Below are 20,266 nucleotides of genomic sequence, written 5' to 3'. Positions count from 1 at the left end.
AAATCCGGTCTATGGGAGTTTACATTGAAACTCCTCTCCATTAGGAACAAATCCGCTAGGGGCGCATGTTTTCACTTTCCCTCCCTATGGCGCACCTCAATCAATGAACATAGCAACGCATCTACCTGTCTGAATTAGCCTACATCTCTTTGGATGTTTTCTTTTAACATCAAATCAATACTCAGTTTTTCATCCCTCGCCTCTAGTCTTTAGGCTCATCTTTGCCCCTCGTAACCCCAAGCAGCCATTCAATGCATTGCGTGACTTGCGAGGCTTTATGGCTTATTAGGCTATGAATAGCAACCGTTTCTGCAGCCTTAAGGTTACAGTGGTTTCCTACAGTGGTTACAGTGGTTTCTATAACGCAAGGCTGCGTCTGATCTCTTGATTTCTCCGGGTCGGCGCATTAATCTACAGAAACATCTGGTGCGATATACAGAAATAATGTATCCCTCCCAGCCAATCAGAATCAAGCATTTACAAATGAAGTTCAATAAAATGATATAATGTTGTATATATGCTCAATGACAGACTTTGTGATCTGAAAACATCTAATAAAGGATAAGAAACGTAAACTTCAATTTTCCATTACAATTATTTCAAATATTATGTATCTTAATGTAATGTTCCCTCTCTAAAAATGTGAAATTGTAAATGTATTTAGGTGGAGGCTCCAATAAGATGGAGAACCCTTGTTGACAGGCTGTACCCCAGAAGGGGTCCAACAAAGCCCACTCAGGGCTCTGCCTCTTCCTGGACTGTATATTTGCTATCTTGTGTATTTTTTTAACTGTGCAAAATAAAATAAATAATAAATAAGTTGTCAGCGAGCTAACAAAAACATTAACATAGTGGCCAGATATATTAGCCATACATGTAATATATCTGCATTCTCCCTCTTCATGTGTGAACATTGCATTTGAGTTGCTTTGATCTAGCATCTAATGAATTAATTAAGGCGTAGTGTTTATTGCAGGGAGTGTGTGAGGGTGAAGGAGGGAATCTGCTGTGCAGTCTCCAGAGGCCAGAGCCCTGAGGCTGGACAAAGGCAGCCAGTCTTGAAAGAGAGTTAAATCATCTGCATCAGGATTCTGCCTCCCTCCACCTAGAGCTTCTGGGTACTTCAGATTACCATCCTACTATCAACAACTCATTCTCATTCCCAGCAGTAGTTGCTTGCTCTTCAAAAGGTAGATAGCTCACAGTGTGAAAGGCCTTGATGCAATGTAAATGAATAGGTCTATATTTAGCTTAAAAAACAGTAAATGCTCACAAAATACAATAATTATTCGTCACTAAAAGTATCTTAGGCTACTGAAAAATACGAAAATCACTTAAAATCTGACTAAAAGCAACGTTCAATATTGATCTGAACAGCGGGGAACTCTAGATCCCTTTCACTGTTGTCAGAGATAGTTAAACGCACAATAATTCCCGACTTTATTTCCAGCGAAAGCCAACCTCACAAAACGTCTATTGTACCGCACAGAGGCTGCTCGTATCCGCATCATCTGTCAACTGTTCCAGTAAACATAGGAAGAGTTAGGCAATATTGAATGGACGATTCTATATTAATCAGAGGAGATTCAGTATATTTGACTGAAGAGTTTACAATTAACACAATGCAAACTCAACAGCAGACATACATATGAATAAACAATACACACATAATGTTGACACACGATACATAGTGGAAGTGTTTATACCGTCTGGAAGGAAGAAAATTACATTCCGCTACCCAACACCCCCCGTCACTAGTTAGTTTGCTCCTCTACTCCAGCTGATCGGCCTCGACTCCCCGGTGCGGTGCGGCGGTCCGTTGGACTGTACACGGCCGTATTGGCTAATTTTTTAAAAATCATTTAAACAGGAAAGGTGTTGGCGGCCGCCCGTGTCGGCAAAGCATCCATAGTCCGGTTAGACTAATACTTTCAGCCCGAGGATAGACCGCGGAGTGTGTCAAGAGTTTGTCTCCAGCCAAGGAAGCTGTAACGTTACACAAATAGTAGGCCTTCCCCATCCCCGGTCTCACGTGAGGATTAGTCTGTCAAACAGAGGCGACGATGGGGGACACGGGCAGCGAGCGCAGCAAACCGCCCACTATACCGCCGCGCTGTCCTTGTGGATTTTGGGGGTAAGGTGAATCATGGCTTGCCAGCTAGCTAGATAACGTAGACATGGATTTTGCTTTGATGTACATGCCAGGTCACCAGCTAGGAGGCTAAATATGGACGGTATGGAGGGGGACAATAGCCCCCCGAGCTGCTTTCGTTGCGAGAAAAGCCATTGTGTAACGTTACAGACGGCCGAATGGGGGTGGGGAATGTTGCTAGCTCATGCTAACGTTAGCAATCACTAGCTAGCGCTAGCTATGCAAATGTTTAGCCAGCACTAGCTAGGTGTTATCGTTTACTGAATACAACTACATAGCTAGCAGAAATGATTAGCTCCTAGCTAACTTGCCAACTAACGCTGCATTTATTTGCTACTCTAGCCAGTCAGATAACTAGTCAAACATTGACATTAGCTAGCTAGCTTGCTAGCCCCAGCCTAGTCTTTCGCTTGCCTTTATGTCTGACGTTAGCTGCGGTGGCTAGATGGCTATCTTGATATATGAGCTTAGCTTGCTAGTCCCTTTACTATGCTAGCCAGTTCTCTTGCTAGCAAACCCTACGCCTGACAGCTGTTTGACAGATAGCTAGCCAGATACTTATTCAGTCGTTGTCTTTTGCTAGCACTAATGTTCATAGTTTTTGAAGGAATTTCCGTTAAATCATAAACTGTCTGTCAGAAGTGGCTAACGTTAGCACTAGCTAAATTGCGTTGGCTGCCATAACACACTAGCTATGGAAACCCAAGGATCATTTTAGCTGTAACATGGAAAACATGGTCATGCTCTCCAGGCTATATCACTTTCCGTTAGCTAGATAATTAGGTCAATTATTATATGGGCTGATGGGGTATTTATCTGCAGGGTATTCATCTGCAGTTGGCTAATATTTAATAAACTCAAGTGCACCTTGTATCGATATTTTCATAATAGAGGCCTATTTTTGGAACTGCTAACACAACAGCGTTAGTAACTTCAAGTTCTATGTCTGCATAATGTGATAAAAGTTGGGTTTAGTTGATGCCAAATATCACACTTAAATCTGGATGAAAGAAGTGGAGATGTGGAAGGCTTCTTTAAGTCCCTTTGTCGTCAACAGGACTTCATTCCTCTTTGTGACAGTGTAGGCCTGTTAGATCTCAAAAGCAGATGGCGCAGAAGTCCCCAACAAAAACATGGGATAGTGCCATGCTTTTCACAAATGACAGTTCCCATAGACGCGTTGAATGCACCCCCTGTGTAGCCTTTCTTTAGAGCAGTTGACCCAAGGGCCTGTGGTCCAACGTTGGCATATGAAAAGCCTGTGTTGTGGGGAATCCTTGACTGGCAGTGCTAGTTTTACCCATTAGACCCGACCCCCTCTCTCATCCAATCCCCTGCAGGGTTAGCACTAGCTCCTCACAGGCCAGGCTGTTGATGAGCAGTGCCTGCATGATCTGAGCAAAAGCAGTAACCCAAACATTCTACAACTCTGAGCCATTCCAGACTCCCCAGCTAGATGCTAGACATGTGTCCAGTCAGCTATCTTGTAGATACCATGTACCCTACCACCTAGCCTATTTCTACATGGCTGGACTGACAGTTGTCTGTCAGCTTTTTTATTTAATTTAACCAGGGCTAGCTCATGTTTTAGCCACACACGCACTGCATTGTAAGAGCTGGACACACACACACTAGGGGCTGTACATTTTCACTGGTCTCACGATTCGATTACGATTATCCTGTCAACGATTCGATTTCACAATGCATCACGATGATGCGTTGCATCCTCAATTTTCTATAGGGCTGACCAGGGACAGTTGTAATTCTATTTGTGATTTTCCCCAATAAATCAAAAAACATTTACTCTGGAATAGCCAATTCTTTATAGGCCTATTACAAACGTCAATGTGTCAACTACTGAAACAATATGGTTGTGGTTTTAAGAAATATGTACAGGTTGCAAAATGTATTTAAATACAGTTACTGCACATGGCTTGTGCAATCAATGGTTCTCACTTGTCACTGTCTAGCTATGGATATGCAGTGTAACGAGAACCCCCGCCAGGCCAAAAATAAATATTTGCTTTAATGCTCAAACTAGTGGACTTCACTAACGTTTTTAGCATAAGTCAATGGGGTTTAACTAACGGAAAATCAACAAGCAGCGTTAGTAGTAGGCTATAAGTGATTATGGACTGTCACTGCATTGATGCAGAATTGTCCATGTCCACATCGCGATGCATCTTAGAAACAATTCATTTCAGCAACCCTAACACACACACACACACTCCCGTCTTTGATTTGTTCCATGAAGGTCAACCCTCGTAAGCCTTAATCGCAGATGACATTTAACCAGAGGTGTCAGATAAATCCACCCTGTCTTGTTATACTCCCTCAAGTGAAGCTGCCTTGATTGCCTAATCTCAGTGAAGGTGGGAGGGAAGGAGAGAGTTTGAAGAGAGCAAGAGAGAGTGTGAGTGCATGTGGCGGAGAGAGATTTTCCTCTGCTTACCTCCGACCGTTATCAGTTAGAGCTGAACTCTGTGACCCTGAAGAGTCAGGTCATGTTGTTGGTTTAGAGGTGTGGGTTGGTAGGTTACAGGTGTTGGTTGGTCACTGGACACGCCTAGCCTTTGTTTGAGGCTCATCCTTGTTTCCTTTAGGGAATGTGTGTGCGTGCATGTGTGCGATTGTATACATAGGGTCACCAGGTGTGCTTGGTGTACCTAGTACTGCCTGTGTGTGCAAAACAAGCTGGTATCTGAGCAGACGAGTGGCGAAGCCAAGCGTCAGTCTTTACCTTTCTCAAGGCTTCGCCGTGGGCGTGCGAGAACCTTTCTGAGGCGCCACGGCCGTTCCCTTCGCGTTGTCCCCCGGCCAACCGCGATGACACAGATGTAATTCTACCCTGTGCCCGAGTTCAACAAGCCCCGGCGCTCGATCAAAACACGGCGCCCACCCAGACATGCCGCACGCCCACACTGCTCCTCTCTCTCGTCTTAACCCGTGACCCGGCTGTCACTCGAGGCTCCGTCTCCATGCCGACTCGACCCGGGCTGCCAGTCTCGGCTAATCAACGCTCTGTCATTAGCACCGGCGGTAGGCTGGCTATTAGAACCCACTGGGGTCCGCCGCTCATCCTTGACTTCCTTTATATGCGTAATTCCTTCCTCCCTACCTCTCTCTCTCTGTTTCTCCTCCTCTCTCCCACCATCCCACTCTCCCCCCTGATTGGACCATGATTATGATTACCTATGATTGCCAGGACGACGACAATGAGAACGATTGTTGTTGTCGCCGCCAATAACCTGCAAACCCTTCAGTGTGTCGCGGTGGCGATGATGAGGGGGCGCGCGCTCCCTCCCCTCCGTCCTGCATGCTAGCTGACAGCGGCGGCGGATAGCCAGCCTGCATTTAGAAACGGGGACAAGAGGCCGGAGGAGGAGTTCCTAAAATAAACGTGAAGTGATGGATAGGAGGGAGCGTCACACTCCGCGGGGGGGGTGTGGGGGGGTGCCGGGTGCCTGGGGAGTACTCGCTACTCAAGAGATCACCTGAGAAGGGACGATGTTAGTCCAGCCAGGCCCAAGCCTCCACCAGCCAGAATAGAGGCCTCTGCTGTTCACAAAGCCCAGCTGAGAGACGGCTGTGTATAGTACGAGGTCAGGCCCGCTAGGACGGGGCCGCCTGACTGCTGTGCGGTCTTGAAATCCACATCATTGTTCAGGGTGATGGGGGCTTTAGTGTGGTGCCTCTGTAGCGAGTAGCTCTGTGGCTGTTACCAGAGGGTCAAAGCCCATGCTGTTCATAGATGCTGTGAGGCATTTCGGCGACAGGCATGTGGATTGACATAAACAAAACAAAAGTCTTCATCTAGCTCTGGTTCTTAGCCGTCTGGGCTAGTTCCAGATCTCTATTGACAAGTTGGTTGGGATCATGGTCTGTAACAGTCTGTGAGGTGGTCGGAAACATTTGAATCATGTTCAAATGATTCATGAACCATGTTTTCTAATCTTTTTAATCATGGTGAAATAATTTTTGCGATTGGGCTGTATTTAATGGGCTAGTACTGTAGTCAAATGGTGGAAAACTAATTGAAAATGTAGATCTATCACATTGATAATCATCAGTAATCCAAAATCTTTTGGAAATCGAATTGTTACCCCCAGAGTCTAAATCAAATCCTGAAATCACTACTGATCCCCATCCCAAATGGCCTTTATAGTATAGCCAGCACTTATTATTATTACATTTGACCCAGAGAGTCAAATATGAGATTTGAGAACTGCCAAAGACAAGCCCATAACCATGTTTAGCCCTACATAGGACTCTGGCCCAGCCAATCAGCCCACAGTGCCTGTTACCTTTTTATGAGGCTACCCAACATGTCCAAGGACAACCAGGAAGCCTTATACAGGACGTTAGCTCTTGTTCAATGGTGAACTCTATTCAGAGGTAGCCTGTCTGTTATCTGTGTGTGCTGTGGGCGCGGTGCTTTATGGCGCAGGTCCTGTCCTTGGTGAGCCTGATGGAGAACGGCTCAAGTTGAACTCCCTCAGGGCAGCATGGTGGACGCTGGCATGGCTGTGTTGACACAAGGAAAGGAGAAGAGACACTTCTGGGAGGGCGGCCAACTACCTGTAGCCTGACACTAAAAGACTGGAATTTCGTTCATTCATTCCAATTACATTTCATTTCAAACCTTTATTTATGCTCGAGAGGCACTGAGGTTGCCCTCATTTACAGTGATAACATAAACAACAACAGCAACAACAAAAGTTGTTGTTTTATCTGTATGAAATTATGCTGCTTTTCTTGGCCAGGGCTCACCTGTATAAAGAGATCTCAGTGTGACTTTTCCCTAGTTAAATAAAGGTCAAATAAAAAAAATAAAAAAGGACAGATACACAGTAAGGTATATAAAAACAGTAACTAGATATAAAAATAGTAAAAATGTTAAGATATAAACAGTTACAGACAGATGTACAATGGTGCATAATCATGGACTTGAACTTTAAAAATGATGGCATTGAGTCCAGTTTTAAAAAGCGTTGGAGGGCATTCCAGGAGTGAGGGGCATTAAAAGAAAAAGAAGATTTGCCAATGTCGGTGTAAACATGGGGAACCTTGAGTAAAAGCAGTTCACTTGATCGTGTGGAATAGCATCGCCATAATCCAAAACTAATAGGAATACTGCCTCCAGAACCCTTTTCCTACAGCCTAAGGGGAAGCTGGACCTGTTTCTGTACAAGAAGCCAATTTTTCTGGCGCATTAGTCATTTAGCTGATGCTTTTATCCAAAGCAACAATAATTGCATTCAACTAATTGCATTTAATGTAGGAAGTCGGTGTACTACTACTCATCAGAACTCACAAGTGTATCTCCTTTCTAAACAAGTGACTAAGAGCATAATCTAGTGCTGAAGGCAAAGTGTAAGAATAGCAAACTAAAAATACAATAGGCGCTTAAGAGGAGGATCCTGGTAATACTTCTTGAAGAGGTGAGTTTTGAGCCTGCGGCGAAAGATGGGCAGCGACTCTTATGTCCTGAACTCAGTGGGCAGTTCATTCCATCACCGCGAGGCCAGGACAGAAAATAGCCATGACCGTGTCGACCGCAGGAGCCTCGGAGTGACGGGGCAACCAGTCGCCCCAGGGTAGCAGAGTGTGGTGGGCGGGAGGGTGTGTAGGGCTTCACTATAGCCTGGAGGTAGGAGGGAGCTGTTCCTTTCATTGGCCTGTAGGCCGGCACCAGAGTTTTCAACTGGATGCGAGTCTCCCATTGTTTTATTTTGAGTGCGTTCCTGACGTACCAGAGTGGCAAATGAAAACATAAGTCTGTCTGATGGACGGAATGCAACCGTGGAATTCTCATAATAATGATCAACAACAATATCAACAACAAAACAACGTCACTAATGCCGGGCTCACACTACAGGATATTTAAAATCCTAACCAATTTCGAAATCGGGTTACATCACGCACATAAGGAGAATCTTAACAGATATTCTTCTTGCGCATCTCAAACAAGCACACACAGCAAGATTTGAAAATAACGGCTCATCACACACTACAGGATCTTATCGTGCCCGAGGGAGCAACGAACCACTGGTCTCGCCGTCTCACTTGTAAAGTCGGGACGTAATAATCTTAAATATCAAACTTGTTTGATATTATTGGGGTCGCCCCGATGGGTCTGCGAGCCGATCGGGAGGTATAAGATTGGATCTGTTAACCCCTCACATTACAAGATAATCTGGGCCGATCATCGGCCCCGACCAACATTCCAGACCAGATTCTCCTCCGATTGTCGGGAGGGGTGAATTGGGGATAAATCGGCCCCAAAATCCTGTAGTCTGAGCCCGGCATAAGTTGTTGATCAGCATGCTCCTCAGTTAGCGTTTTATTTGATGTTATCTCACTGAGGATAACCTTTTCACTGTCTCCTTCCCTCCCCTCTCTCTCTCTCTTCAGATCCAGCAAAACCATGAACCTGTGCTCCAAATGTTTTGCCGGTAGGTCACCTTTCTCACCCCTGTCTGTGATAGGTCACCCTCCTCACCTCTGTCTGTGATAGGTCACCCTCCTCACCTCTGTCTGTGATAGGTCACCCTTCTCACCATTCTGTCTGTGATAGGTCACCCTTCTCACCATTCTGTCTGTGATAGGTCATCCATCTCACCTCTCTGTCTGTGATAGGTCACCCTCCTCACCTCTCTGTCTGTGATAGGTCACCCTCCTCAACTCTCTGTCTGTGATAGGTCGCCCTTCTCACCTCTCTGTCTGTGATAGGTCACCCTCCTCACCTCTCTGTCTGTGATAGGTCACCCTCCTCACCTCTGTCTGTGATAGGTCACCCTCCTCACCTCTCTGTCTGTGATAGGTCACCCTTCTCACCTCTGTCTGTGATAGGTCACCCTCCTCACCTCTCTGTCTGAGATAGGTCGCCCTTCTCACCATTCTGTCTGTGCTAGTGCCTCCATCATGACAGGCTGAGTTATTTCTGCTGCTGGCTGAGGGTTTGGAGAGGCCTGATTGGAGAGAGAGAGAGGGAGAGGGCCAACACCTCGCGCGCACGCACACACGCACAGTTCTCACTCTCCTCTACCTTCGCCAGACATTGAGAAGAAACAGCCGGACGAGGACTGTGCCCCAGAGCCCGCCCCCAGCAGCAGCAGCCAGTCAGCCGTCTTCTGTAGCGAGACGAGCAGCAGCAGCAGCCAATCCCTGTCGTCGTCTGCGGCGGCGCCCGCCCACTCAGAGGAGCCTTCGCCTGAGGACTCTGGAGCCACGCCTCTACCTGCACAAGAGGGTAAGAACCTACACACACACACACACAAATTTGCACAGGAGGGTAAGAACGTACGCACACACGCGCACACACACACACACAAATGTGCACAGGAGGGTAAGAACGTACGCACACACACACATACACACACACACACACACACACACACACACACACACACACACACACACACACACAGAAATGTGCTCTTGAAAATAAACATGCAAATTGTGTGGTTGCCAACCGGGAGACGGTAGGTGTGTAATAACAAACTCCTCTTTCGCTTCCTCCCTGAAAGCGTCGGCCGAGAAAATTGAGATCCTTCTATAGAGCTTGTGGCACATTATCCTGAACCACTCTGACCCTGTTCAGACTTGGTTTTTAAAAATGCGTTTCGGTCGATCAGATCACAAGCGGACAGCGCTGCGAGACACATCATCTTTTTACACCTGTGTCTATCACGAGTCTCCGAATGTGTCCAGCTGACCACTTGTGTTCGTATATAGTAACCATAGTAACAGTATTTGCAGTAAATAAATCAATAATCAGTCGGTTTGACTTCGAGCAGATTGAAAAAAGTGCGCATGAAAGCCTGGACTATTCCAACTGTTTCGACAAGTCATTTGCCACAGAGCGCAGGCTAAAGCGAAAAAGGAGAAATATTACCCTGCATTGATGACGTGTTTTCCTGCTACGTCCTTGTCAGGGACGCATCAGGACGCATTAGCGTTTAGACTACTAAAGATATGTGGTCAAATGCGTCCCAGACCACCTCGGCAAGTGGTTTGAGGAAACGTTTCACTAAACGTTTTGGTGGGCGTTTACACTTGTATTCACCGCTGTCCACTTTGAATCTGATCGTCCAAAACGCATTCTAAAACCAAGTCTAAACGGGTCTCTGTGATGCGTCCCTGCCCGCATACAAAGAGCTGAATTAAAAGGAAATGCTCGGTGGATGTCCCCGGGGGGTGGGTAGGAGATGCTTTGCAACATGCCACACTATGCTTGTGCGCCTGTAGTAAGCTTATCTATGATTTAGTTTGTTTTATGTTATTCTTATATGGACATAAATATTCACATATATACAATGTTTACAAAAAAGAAAAATGGGTATGTCTGGATGTCACCTTTTCACCTCCGATACCTGGGCTTTTGGTATCTGTGATACTGATCTCAATCCAATATTTTTATTTTTATTATTTATATTTTTTACTCTTGAATAATAATAGGGCTGTAACCGACACAGAGATTCGACTGTTCGTTCCTCACATTTTTCTTTCTTATGCCAAGGGGAGGCTAGCCTGAAAATTCAGATTCCGGGGCCTGAGCCAGGTCAAGAGGAGACTGCGGGAGTCGGGACAGCTGTCAAACTTAAAACTCAAACTCGCAGGCAGCACAATAAAAAAACTTTCTTGCTAAACATGCATCATCTAGCCCACATTGTCCATCTACTTCAGAGGCCCCCTCTTTTGCAATTTGACGAATATACTCTGCCTCCTCAACTTTCACGGACGTTAGAGCTCAATCTGTCTTGGGGGGGGGGGGGGGGGGGGATATTTTTCACAGCGGATATCTTGGTCAATAAGATTGCTCTAGGGAAGCAGTGTGTGGTCTTGTGATATTTATTACATTTGGGAAATGCATGCGATTGCTGGTAGGCTATATAGGCAGATATATTAGCAGAGGGGAGAGGGGTTCTGCCTTTTCCCTCTGCTATGTCAGTCTATAGTCTCCTTTTCCAGCACAATAACTACAATAATAGTCTAGGTCTAAAACGAATGATTGGCCTGTCTTTAAATCATTAAATCAACTTGAATTAAGGCACTGTCGCTCTGGTGTTTTTCCAAACGCTTGATGAAGTTTGTGGTGTTAAACCGAGTTAACAACGCTGCGCCTCGAAACGTTTAAGTTGCAAATGTTTTCTTCGTCTTTAAGATGACACGACTCATTCCACACAGGCAGATGAGCTCACTTTCATACACACGGCTGGCTACTTCTGTTGTTATCATGTGAGTGACACGCTGTGCGGATCAGAGCATGGTTTGGAGCCTATTTTTTTCTCCCCTCCGATCCCCGATCCAGCATCCCCGATACCGTGGATCGGATTGGGACCTCTTTAAAAAGAACATTGAAAACAGGCCGATGGTATGATAATGTACTGTTCTGATAATCTACTGTTCTGATAATCTACTCTTCTGATAATCTACTGTTCTGATAATCTACTCTTCTGATAATCTACTGTTCGTGTGTCTACAACACAGTTTGTTTCCTTTCAAGAGTACGCTCTTTAAACACGGCCCCTGCCTCCCTCTACTGTCCGAATAGCATTACTGCACCATAGTGGATCTTCTCCCCACATTGTACAGGGTCTGAGAACAAGCGCCAAAAGAGCTACTAAACACCTCAAGCTCTGAGCTTTGTGGATTTAGAAAGTAGACGGCCTCCTGAGTAGAACAGACCATACGTTTACTTCTTGCCAAGCGTAGTTATTTATGCGCTAAGCAAAATGCACTCGGCAATGGGGAAAAATGAATTGCGGCAAGCGCCCCCTGGTGTTGATCTCCGGTACATGCGTGACGGACGCATGAACGAGCGCATGCACCGTACCGCGCGCACGCCACACGCACTTACAGGAGTCAAATTAATACCCCCCCCCGTCCCCCGTCCCCTTGATTTAATCGGACGGGGGACAACGAACGTTGCCTTCTTAGATTGGGTATAACTGTAGCACCCCTCCATCTAATGTCTTCCGGCTGCGGAGGTGTTTTCTGAGGGGCCGCTGTAGCAGAGGACAGCTGCTGTGCTGCGCAGCGGCCCCGGCCCCTGTCCCGGCTATATTTGTCCTGGCACAAATAGCGGGCGAGGCAGGCAGAGGGCCGCGTCCGTCCGCTGGGACGCCTCTCCCCGCCCGAGACCGCAAGGTTGCGCGTTGCAGAAAGGGGAGTGTCGGTGCGAACCCCGGACCTGTGATCACAGCAGACGCTGAATAGACCGGGCCAAAGCTCAAACCCCTGTGACTTTGGTCTTTTGTAGGAGGATTGGAATAACTTGGCGTCTCTCTATGCTTCTCTTTCTCTCTCTCTCTCTCTCTCTCTCTCTCTCTCTCTCTCTCTCTCTCTCTCTCTCTCTCTCTCTCTCTCTCTCCCCCAGACGTCTCCAGCACCGACGCAGTCCTCAGCAGTCTCTCCACCCCTACGAAACGACCCTGCGACTCAGGTACACATCGGCGAGCCACCAGCAGCTTCCTTTTCCAGGGTCATGTTTTCACTACAGGCCTGTCAGCTCCGGTTAGGGCGCCGGAATGGAGGAAAGACTGCAGAGGGACTGGAATCGGCCTCCCTGAATTGATCCAAAATGGCTGGGTTAATAGAGCTGAGACGGGAGACAGGAAAATGGTAGTGATAAGGGAGCAAACAGCTGGTAGCTAGGGCGTCCTCAGAAAAGACCTTGGAGGGTGTGTAAACACACACACACAAACACACACACACACACGTACAGTAGCTTGAACCAGAAAGTTCTCATACGGCAGTTTTGAATACCGTATTGGCCTCCCTCTCCCCCATGTGAGAGTGCGTGAGCAGCCTGCAGGGAGAGGAAACCAAGAGTCAAACAGAACTGTGTCAGAACTCAGCCTGGCACAATCAATGACAGAACCGCGGTAGGAGAACTCATCCTAGTACACTCAATGACAGAACCGTGTCAGGAGAACTCAGCCTGGCACACTCAATGACAGAACTGCGTCAGGAGAACTCAGCCTAGCACACTCAATGACAGAACCGCCTCAGGAGAACTCAGCCTAGCACACACAATGACAGAACCGAGGTAGGAGAACTCAGCCTAGCACACTCAATGACAGAACCGTGTCAGCAGAACTCAGCATAGCACACTCAATGACAGAACCGCGTCAGGAGAACTCAGCCTAGCACACTCAATGACAGAACCGCATCAGGAGAACTCAGCCTAGCACACTCAATGACAGAACCGAGGTAGGAGAACTCAGCCTAGAACCCCCAATGACAGAACCATGTCAGTAGAACTCAGCCTGGAACCCTCAATGACAGAACCGCGCCAGTAGAACTCAGCCCAGAACACTCTACGGCCCACGCAGAGTCCGTCGATCCACGTGGCCTAGTTCTCCCAGATTTATTGAGCTGAGACGTGCGCGAAAGTCAAGCCAGGGAGAAAACCTGATGTGGAATCCCAGCCTGGGTGCTGCTGTCCAGGAGCCAGCCCAGAACAGAGCGGTCATCCTCACGGTCTCCCATCAGTGAGTTTCTGTGGACGGGGGCTGGGGAGATTGTAGGCCGGCGCTAAATTTACCCCCTTTTGTAGGTGAATAACGACGGCGAGCTTCTCGCTCTCTGTGTACGACCGCCTGGGGACAGCGGTTGATGTGATTGATTCTGTGTGTGTGTGTGTGTGTGTGTGTGTGTGTGTGTGTGTGTGTGTGCGTGCACGTGCGTAGCCTCAGAGTCCGAGAGCGACGCGTCCCCGGAGAAGCGCGTGAGGGCGGGCGAGGCGCCCGGATTGGAGGAGCTGTCCTCTTCGTCGTCTTCGTCGTCGTCTTCGTCGTCGTCCCGCGGGGGCCCCAAGCAGAGGAGCCGACGGCGCTGCCACCGGTGCCAGACCAAGCTGGAGCTGGTGCAGCAAGAACTGGGCTCCTGTCGCTGTGGTCAGTCCGTCTTCCTACACACGCACGCACACACACACACACAGACGCACGCACGCACTCGTAAAAGCACATTCTCAGAAACACTTTCACACTGGAAGAGAGTTTGTTTATATGGCCATGGAAATGTTGACGACCGTGCCTCTTAACTAGCCCCAAGGGAGGACTGGAGCGGGCGTGCTGTTAGACCCGCCACACATAAAGCATCAGCCAATTACTGATAACTGGACTTTCTCTTCTTAACCAACAGACCGCCAGCTCATGAAAGCTGTTGGCAGATAGAGATATGTGCTACTGGAGCCCCAGCGCATAGCTTCCGAGCCCTGTTTAGAAAATGTGGTGTTTTAAACGGACAAAAACGGCACGTCCTATCACCCTGGTCATTCGCAATTAGGTCATTGTACATATGCTTTATTCACTGCAGCTGCCACATTGGTCAAGTCTGACGTAATTGGTGGGACGAATGCAAAAGTGCCCGTTGACTCCAATGTTAAAAGTTCACTATAAAAACGCCACTTCAAGAACCAAAATAGTCAAAATAACAGGCTGAATACACTATCAGGATTACAAACTCATTACCAGACTCCGATTGTTTTTCACTGCCATAGTTTTCGCGTTCTGAAATACATGGAAGTGAATTAGCCATAGTTAGCCGTCAGCTGCCTTCACTTCCATGTATTTCAGACGGACCAATATGGCTGCTGAAGTGAATAAAGCGAATTACGAACACGTATAAACATGTTTGGACCCCAGCCTCGCCTGTGTCCAGGTATGTTCTGAGCCATGGTGTTGATGCTGGTGGAACATGTGGAAACATCTTCTTTATTTATTTTTTGTTTTTCGTCGGGACAATGCACATAATGGACAAGTTTACATACACAGAGAGCTCTATATATGAACAAATAGTAAATATGCCGGATTTAGCTATTAGCTAATCCCCAAACATACAGTAAAATACAATACATACAATAAAAGACATCTAGTACAAATTAAAAACAAACAGTTGTAAATACAAGCATTTATAAATATTATACGTGTCGGGCATTTAGTGAGGGCACTTTCTTTGAGCTGCCTCATCATCAGCAGCACTGTTGGCACAACGTGTGTCTGCGTTACCAGCATGGCTCCTCCTCCCCTAGCCCCTTCTGGGACTACGTTCCTGTCTGGCTGGTGTGCGCAATCCCTTGTAACGCGGCATCGAAGTCGTCAATCCAATCTCAGTCCGCCTCGTAAACAATTAAAAACATATTGAGCTCAGTATGTTTGTGCCACGGGTGTCGCGCCCTGCAGTCACAGAGCTCGTTATCGGCCACTGCTGGTCGGAAGATATAGGGCAAAAAATAATATTGAACTCAATGGCAAATGCAGAAGTCAAGTTTATTTCATATAGCACATTTCATGCGACAGGCACAGACTCGATGTGCTTCAAGAATAAAAAATATAATAATGACAAAAACATAAAATATGAGAATTTATTACAGCTATAAAAGCATGCAAGATAATATGGTATGATGATATGGAGAAGAGAAGCGATTTTGCTGAAGATAAAACATGTTTATTAGCTGTGGCTGGATTTCAAAACTCACTGCCGTGACAGACACAGCCCTCGTTGAGTACCTTTGACATTTCTCTGCTACGGTTTATCGAGTTCAGAATTTTTTACCAGGCGGACTGAAATTGGATTGAAGACTTGCCATGTTCCTAAGGGATTATTGGACTGGACGTATTCCAGACGGATAGTAACGCAGTCCTGAACGGGGATCCTTGTCCCCCTGCTCTCTATAGCATTAATACAGAAATTCACAGTGAAGATTCAGATATTTATTTGTCACGTTTACATATATCTATACAATACAGGATGGGTGTGTTATGTACATGCCGAAGCTATGAATAAATAATCCTGGGGGTGAAACTGTCATCTGCATTTACATGTATGGTGATGTTATATACACTAGATGTTTGGTACTGTGGACACTGGGTGTAGTGACATTGTCTACACTAGCTAGAGTCATTCAGGTGGCTTGGGGGAAGAAGCTCTTCCTACGTGTTCGCCGTGTGTGTGCGGTACCTTCTAACACTTCTCCCTCTCTCTCGTTCTCTCTCCCTCTCTCTCCCTCACTCTCTCTTTCCCTCTCTCTCTCCCTCCCTCTCCCTCCCTCTCTTTCCCTCTCTCTTCCTCCCTCTCTCTCCCTCCCTCCCTCCCTCCCTCCCTCTCTCTTTCTCTCTCTTTCCCTCCCTCCCTCTCTCTCTCTCTCTCCCTCCCTCCCTCCCTCTCTCTTTCTCTCTCTTTCCCTCCCTCCCTCTCTCTCTCTCTCTCTCCCTCCCTCCCTCTCTCTCTTTCCCTCTCTCTCTTTCTCCCTCCCTCCCTCTCTCTATCCCTCTCTCTCTCCCTCCCTCCCTCTCTCTCTTTCCCTCTCTCTCTCTCTCCCTCCCTCCCTCTCTCTCTCCCTCTCTCTCTCCCTCCCTCCCTCCCTCCCTCCCTCCCTCCCTCCCTCCCTCCCTCCCTCTCTCTCTCCCTCCCTCTCTCTCCCACCCCTCCCCTCCTCTCTCTCCAGGCTATGTGTTCTGCATGCTCCACAGGCTCCCCGAGCAGCACGACTGCCTGTTTGACCACCTGGGCCGAGGGCGCGAGGAGGCCGTCCTCAAGATGGTCAAACTGGAGCGCAAGGTGGGCCGCACCTGCCAGCGCATCGGAGAGGAGTGCTCCTGAGCAGGGCCACACCCCCCCGAACACAGGAGGAGGAGGAGGAGGAACACACGTTGGACACACTTTGCCCCCCACCCCCCCCTCCCCATTTTAAGACTGTGCTCTTACCTCAATACCAGACAAAGCACTGCTACTAACGCCCGACACGGGACTTAAGCGCACTCCCACCTCCCCCACACCTGTTTTTAGCACCCCACCCCCCCCACCTCAATTTCTTGCTCAGTTATTTGACCTTGACCTCGGGGCGCACGCCACAGGCATCGGAAAAGGTTTGTCATAACAGAGAGCCTCGACCCTAAGATCACGTGTCACGTTCATGTCCCCGTCTCCACCGATCACCCCCCCCACTTGTTCTCAGCCTTAACTCCTCCCAGATCTGGAGCGGGGAAGAGGGCGCCCCTCCTTTCCGCGTCCCCCCCCTTAGCCCCCCCCACCCCCCTCCACACACACCTCAGGTCTCTTGCCCGCTCACCACCACTACTGACACGGCGGCCATTCCCCCCCACCCACCCCGGAGCGGAGAACTTGTTTTCTGACGGGCCTGTGTGGCGTCCTATCAGGGACACGACAATCCACCTCCGCGAGAGTCTCCGTCGCTATGGAGACGGACCCCCCCCCCCCCCCCCTCGGAGAGACTCTCCTCGGCAACAACGTTCATACTACGGGTGCTGGATGAGGACTGACGTCTAGACAGCAGGCACGCAGAGCTGCGGCCGCGTCTGAATCTGGTTTCCCTGCATGGTTCGCACATGTACACACACAGACACACACACATGCACACTCACACGCACGCACACACTCACACTCACAGACACACAAACACTTTTATACTGTATATAGTTCAGCGGAAGCGTGTGGAGTACAAGGATGGAAGCTAGATCAAGCGGTACACTTTGGACTCTGAAATGCAGAGCAACATTCAAGACTTATCCAGGAGGATTCTGGGTGTCGTAGTTCAGGTCCTGCTGAATAATATAATCCATAAAGTCTTAGTTACAAACTCCCATTTCCCATCAGCCCCCCGATGTGTGAATTGTTTTGTGACGCGCTGCCTCTTGAAGCCAACCTCCACCTCTAGTGACTCCTCCCCTTTCTCTTCTAAAACACTAGTCTTTTTCTCATCTCTCCATCTCCAAACAATATGATTCTCTGACTCAGTCTACCTTTCCCTGCATCAACCCTTCTTTCCCCCCCCCCCCTCTCTCTCTCTCTCCCCTAATTTCCATCCTAGCGGTGAGGGGGCTGGTCATTGGTGGGGGCGAGGAGGGCAGACAGAGCGCCGAAAGTTGTAACGAGCCGTTTTATTCCTGGAAAGGTTTTTTTGTCGAGCGGTGGAAAGGAGAGAAATGGAATAGTCGTGAATATCCTGTTATCTTAAAGAAATCCTTATTTAACCCCTTTTTTGTGTTTCAGATTTTACTTACACTTAAGCATAGTAGCTGCATTTTAGTTTTAACGTGGGGAAAAAAAATGGAGAATGAGAATTCTGTAGACTTTGATTCTTTTACTTTGATTCCTTTCTCCCACTTTTTCTTTTGTTGAAAACAAATAAACTGGATTAGACAGCGGGTGTCCTGTGTGGTTTCTGAAGGAGACGAGGAAGAACTCTACCTGTTAGACACAGAGCTGACTGGGGCTTTTAAAAAATCTCTGCACAAGCTTTCATGCAGGTAAAAGGTGGATTGTGGGGCGGCACGCAGCTCGGGAGGTTGAGCGGCTGGCCGGGGATCGCAAGGTCCCGGTGCCGAAGTGTCCTTGAGCAAAACACTGAACCCCTATATCGCTCACGTTCTGCACGGTGGCGCAATACCTAGGATAAGAAGATCCTGGGCCTTTCTGTGTGCAGTTTGCGTGTTCTCTCCGTGTTCGCAAGGGTTTCCTCACAAAGAACTCAATACGAAAACTAGGCCAGGCTTATGTGCGTGGCTGGCTTGTTTCTGTTCAAGACTGGTAGGACGGAAGCTAGTCATGCCACTGAAATAGCTGTGAATTGAAATGACATGAAATAATGTCTGATAAATTAAGATGGGTCTTGTCGCTTGGACACATCAGTTCCAATGCTAATCCAACACAATAAGAGTGGGATAGCCAGTTAGCTCATGGGCTCACAACATTCTCACTAGCAGCAGCTTCCATAACATTAATGGTAGTGGTCAGTGGCTAAAGCAGTTACACTGATATTTCCTGTAACGTTAGCTATTTTGCTGCAATTGGTTCAACTTCTGTTTCTGGACAAAGGTAAGGGATAAAAAGATTGGAGTGAAAGGATGAACGTGTGGAGGTTTGGGGTATAGTCCCATAAAGTCAACCCCACCGGGGCCTTGAACCCCGGGTGAGAGTCCTATGCTCTCACCACTACTTGTGCAGCGGAGATCGGCAGGTTGGTTTTGGTGTCCTTCCAGTCCCTAGTGGGGGTTGGGGTTAGAATAAGGGTTGGGTTGGGACAGGATCTGACCTATAAGGCAAGGGGTAAAGGTTGGAATGAAAGGATGAACATGTGGACGTTTGGGGTATAGTCCCATGAAGTCATCCCCACTGGGGCCTTGAACCCCAGTCTCCCAGGTAGGAGTCCTATACTTTCACTGCTACTCATGCCGTGGAGATCGGCAGGTTGATTTTGGTGTCCTTTATTTTGGTGTGCTGGGACTACTGCCTCTTGTGGTGCCAACAGAGAAATGCAGGTCAACCTTCATCCTACGGTGTTTCCACATGGGACCGGTTGGGTCCAAAACCGCTCACATGGCACGGTTGTCTAACCGTACTGAGTGAAGCAGAACCGTTCTTTAGTAGAAATGTGAAAGTTAGTTCCGCAAACAACATTCTGTGGAACGCAACAGCCCGAGAGGTGGAAACAGACACTAACCGTTCCCACGGGTCCGGAGCGGCGCGGTTTGGGCATGGTATCGGTTCGGCACGACAGTGGAAATAAGGCTATTGACCGGAGGGAGTGATAATCGGGCAAACGCTATTCTAGGTGCGCTGGCTTACAGCCATGCACAAAAAACCACTGCCTCTTGTCTAGGTGCGCTGGCTTACAGCCATTCACAAAAAACACTGCCTCTTGTGGTAGCAACACAGAACTGCAGGTCAACAACCCGACATTTGCTTTCTCTGGTGCGTCGCCACGCACAAACATGCACAAGAAGAGATGCTCTTCAGTCTGGTCCCTGATCAAGACCTCCACTGAGCACTTGGACTCGGTCCCCCGGACCCCATGAATGATGGCTGCCCACTGCTCCTGGCTGCCCCTGGAGGAGGACAAGCTTGGATGGGATAAATGCAGGGAACAATTTCCACCGGCGACACTTTAAGTTGCATGTGTGTTGTGTGCCATGTCGCCGTCACTGTGCAATGTGTGTCACTGCGTGGCCAAAATAAAGACTCCTCCCCCGGGTCCGGAGTTTATAATATATAGGTGTATATATATATATAGCCTATATAGGTAAAGATCACTGGGAAAAACAAGGACACATTTTTGTGTATGCACGTGCTCGCTCGTTCACCCGC

At 47.9% G+C, this 20,266-nt stretch overlaps 1 protein-coding gene across 1 annotated transcript; it reads left to right on the top strand.

Moving 5' to 3' along the window:
• Positions 1-1,797: 1,797 nt before the first annotated feature.
• zfand3 (zinc finger, AN1-type domain 3) lies at positions 1,798-18,317 on the top strand. The gene is made up of 6 exons (XM_084453465.1): positions 1,798-2,134; positions 8,567-8,607; positions 9,210-9,404; positions 12,534-12,599; positions 13,849-14,055; positions 16,608-18,317. Exons 1-6 carry the CDS (start codon positions 2,064-2,066, stop codon positions 16,760-16,762), a joined length of 735 nt encoding a protein of 244 aa, XP_084309591.1. The 5' UTR covers positions 1,798-2,063; the 3' UTR covers positions 16,763-18,317.
• The last annotated feature ends 1,949 nt before the right edge of the window (positions 18,318-20,266 follow it).

The sequence above is a fragment of the Borostomias antarcticus genome (genome assembly GCF_949987555.1).
Source record: "Borostomias antarcticus genome assembly, chromosome: 19".
Lineage (NCBI taxonomy): Eukaryota > Metazoa > Chordata > Actinopteri > Stomiiformes > Stomiidae > Borostomias > Borostomias antarcticus.
Note: the sequence above shows the minus strand (reverse complement) of the source record. Positions and strands in the feature narration are given on the sequence as shown.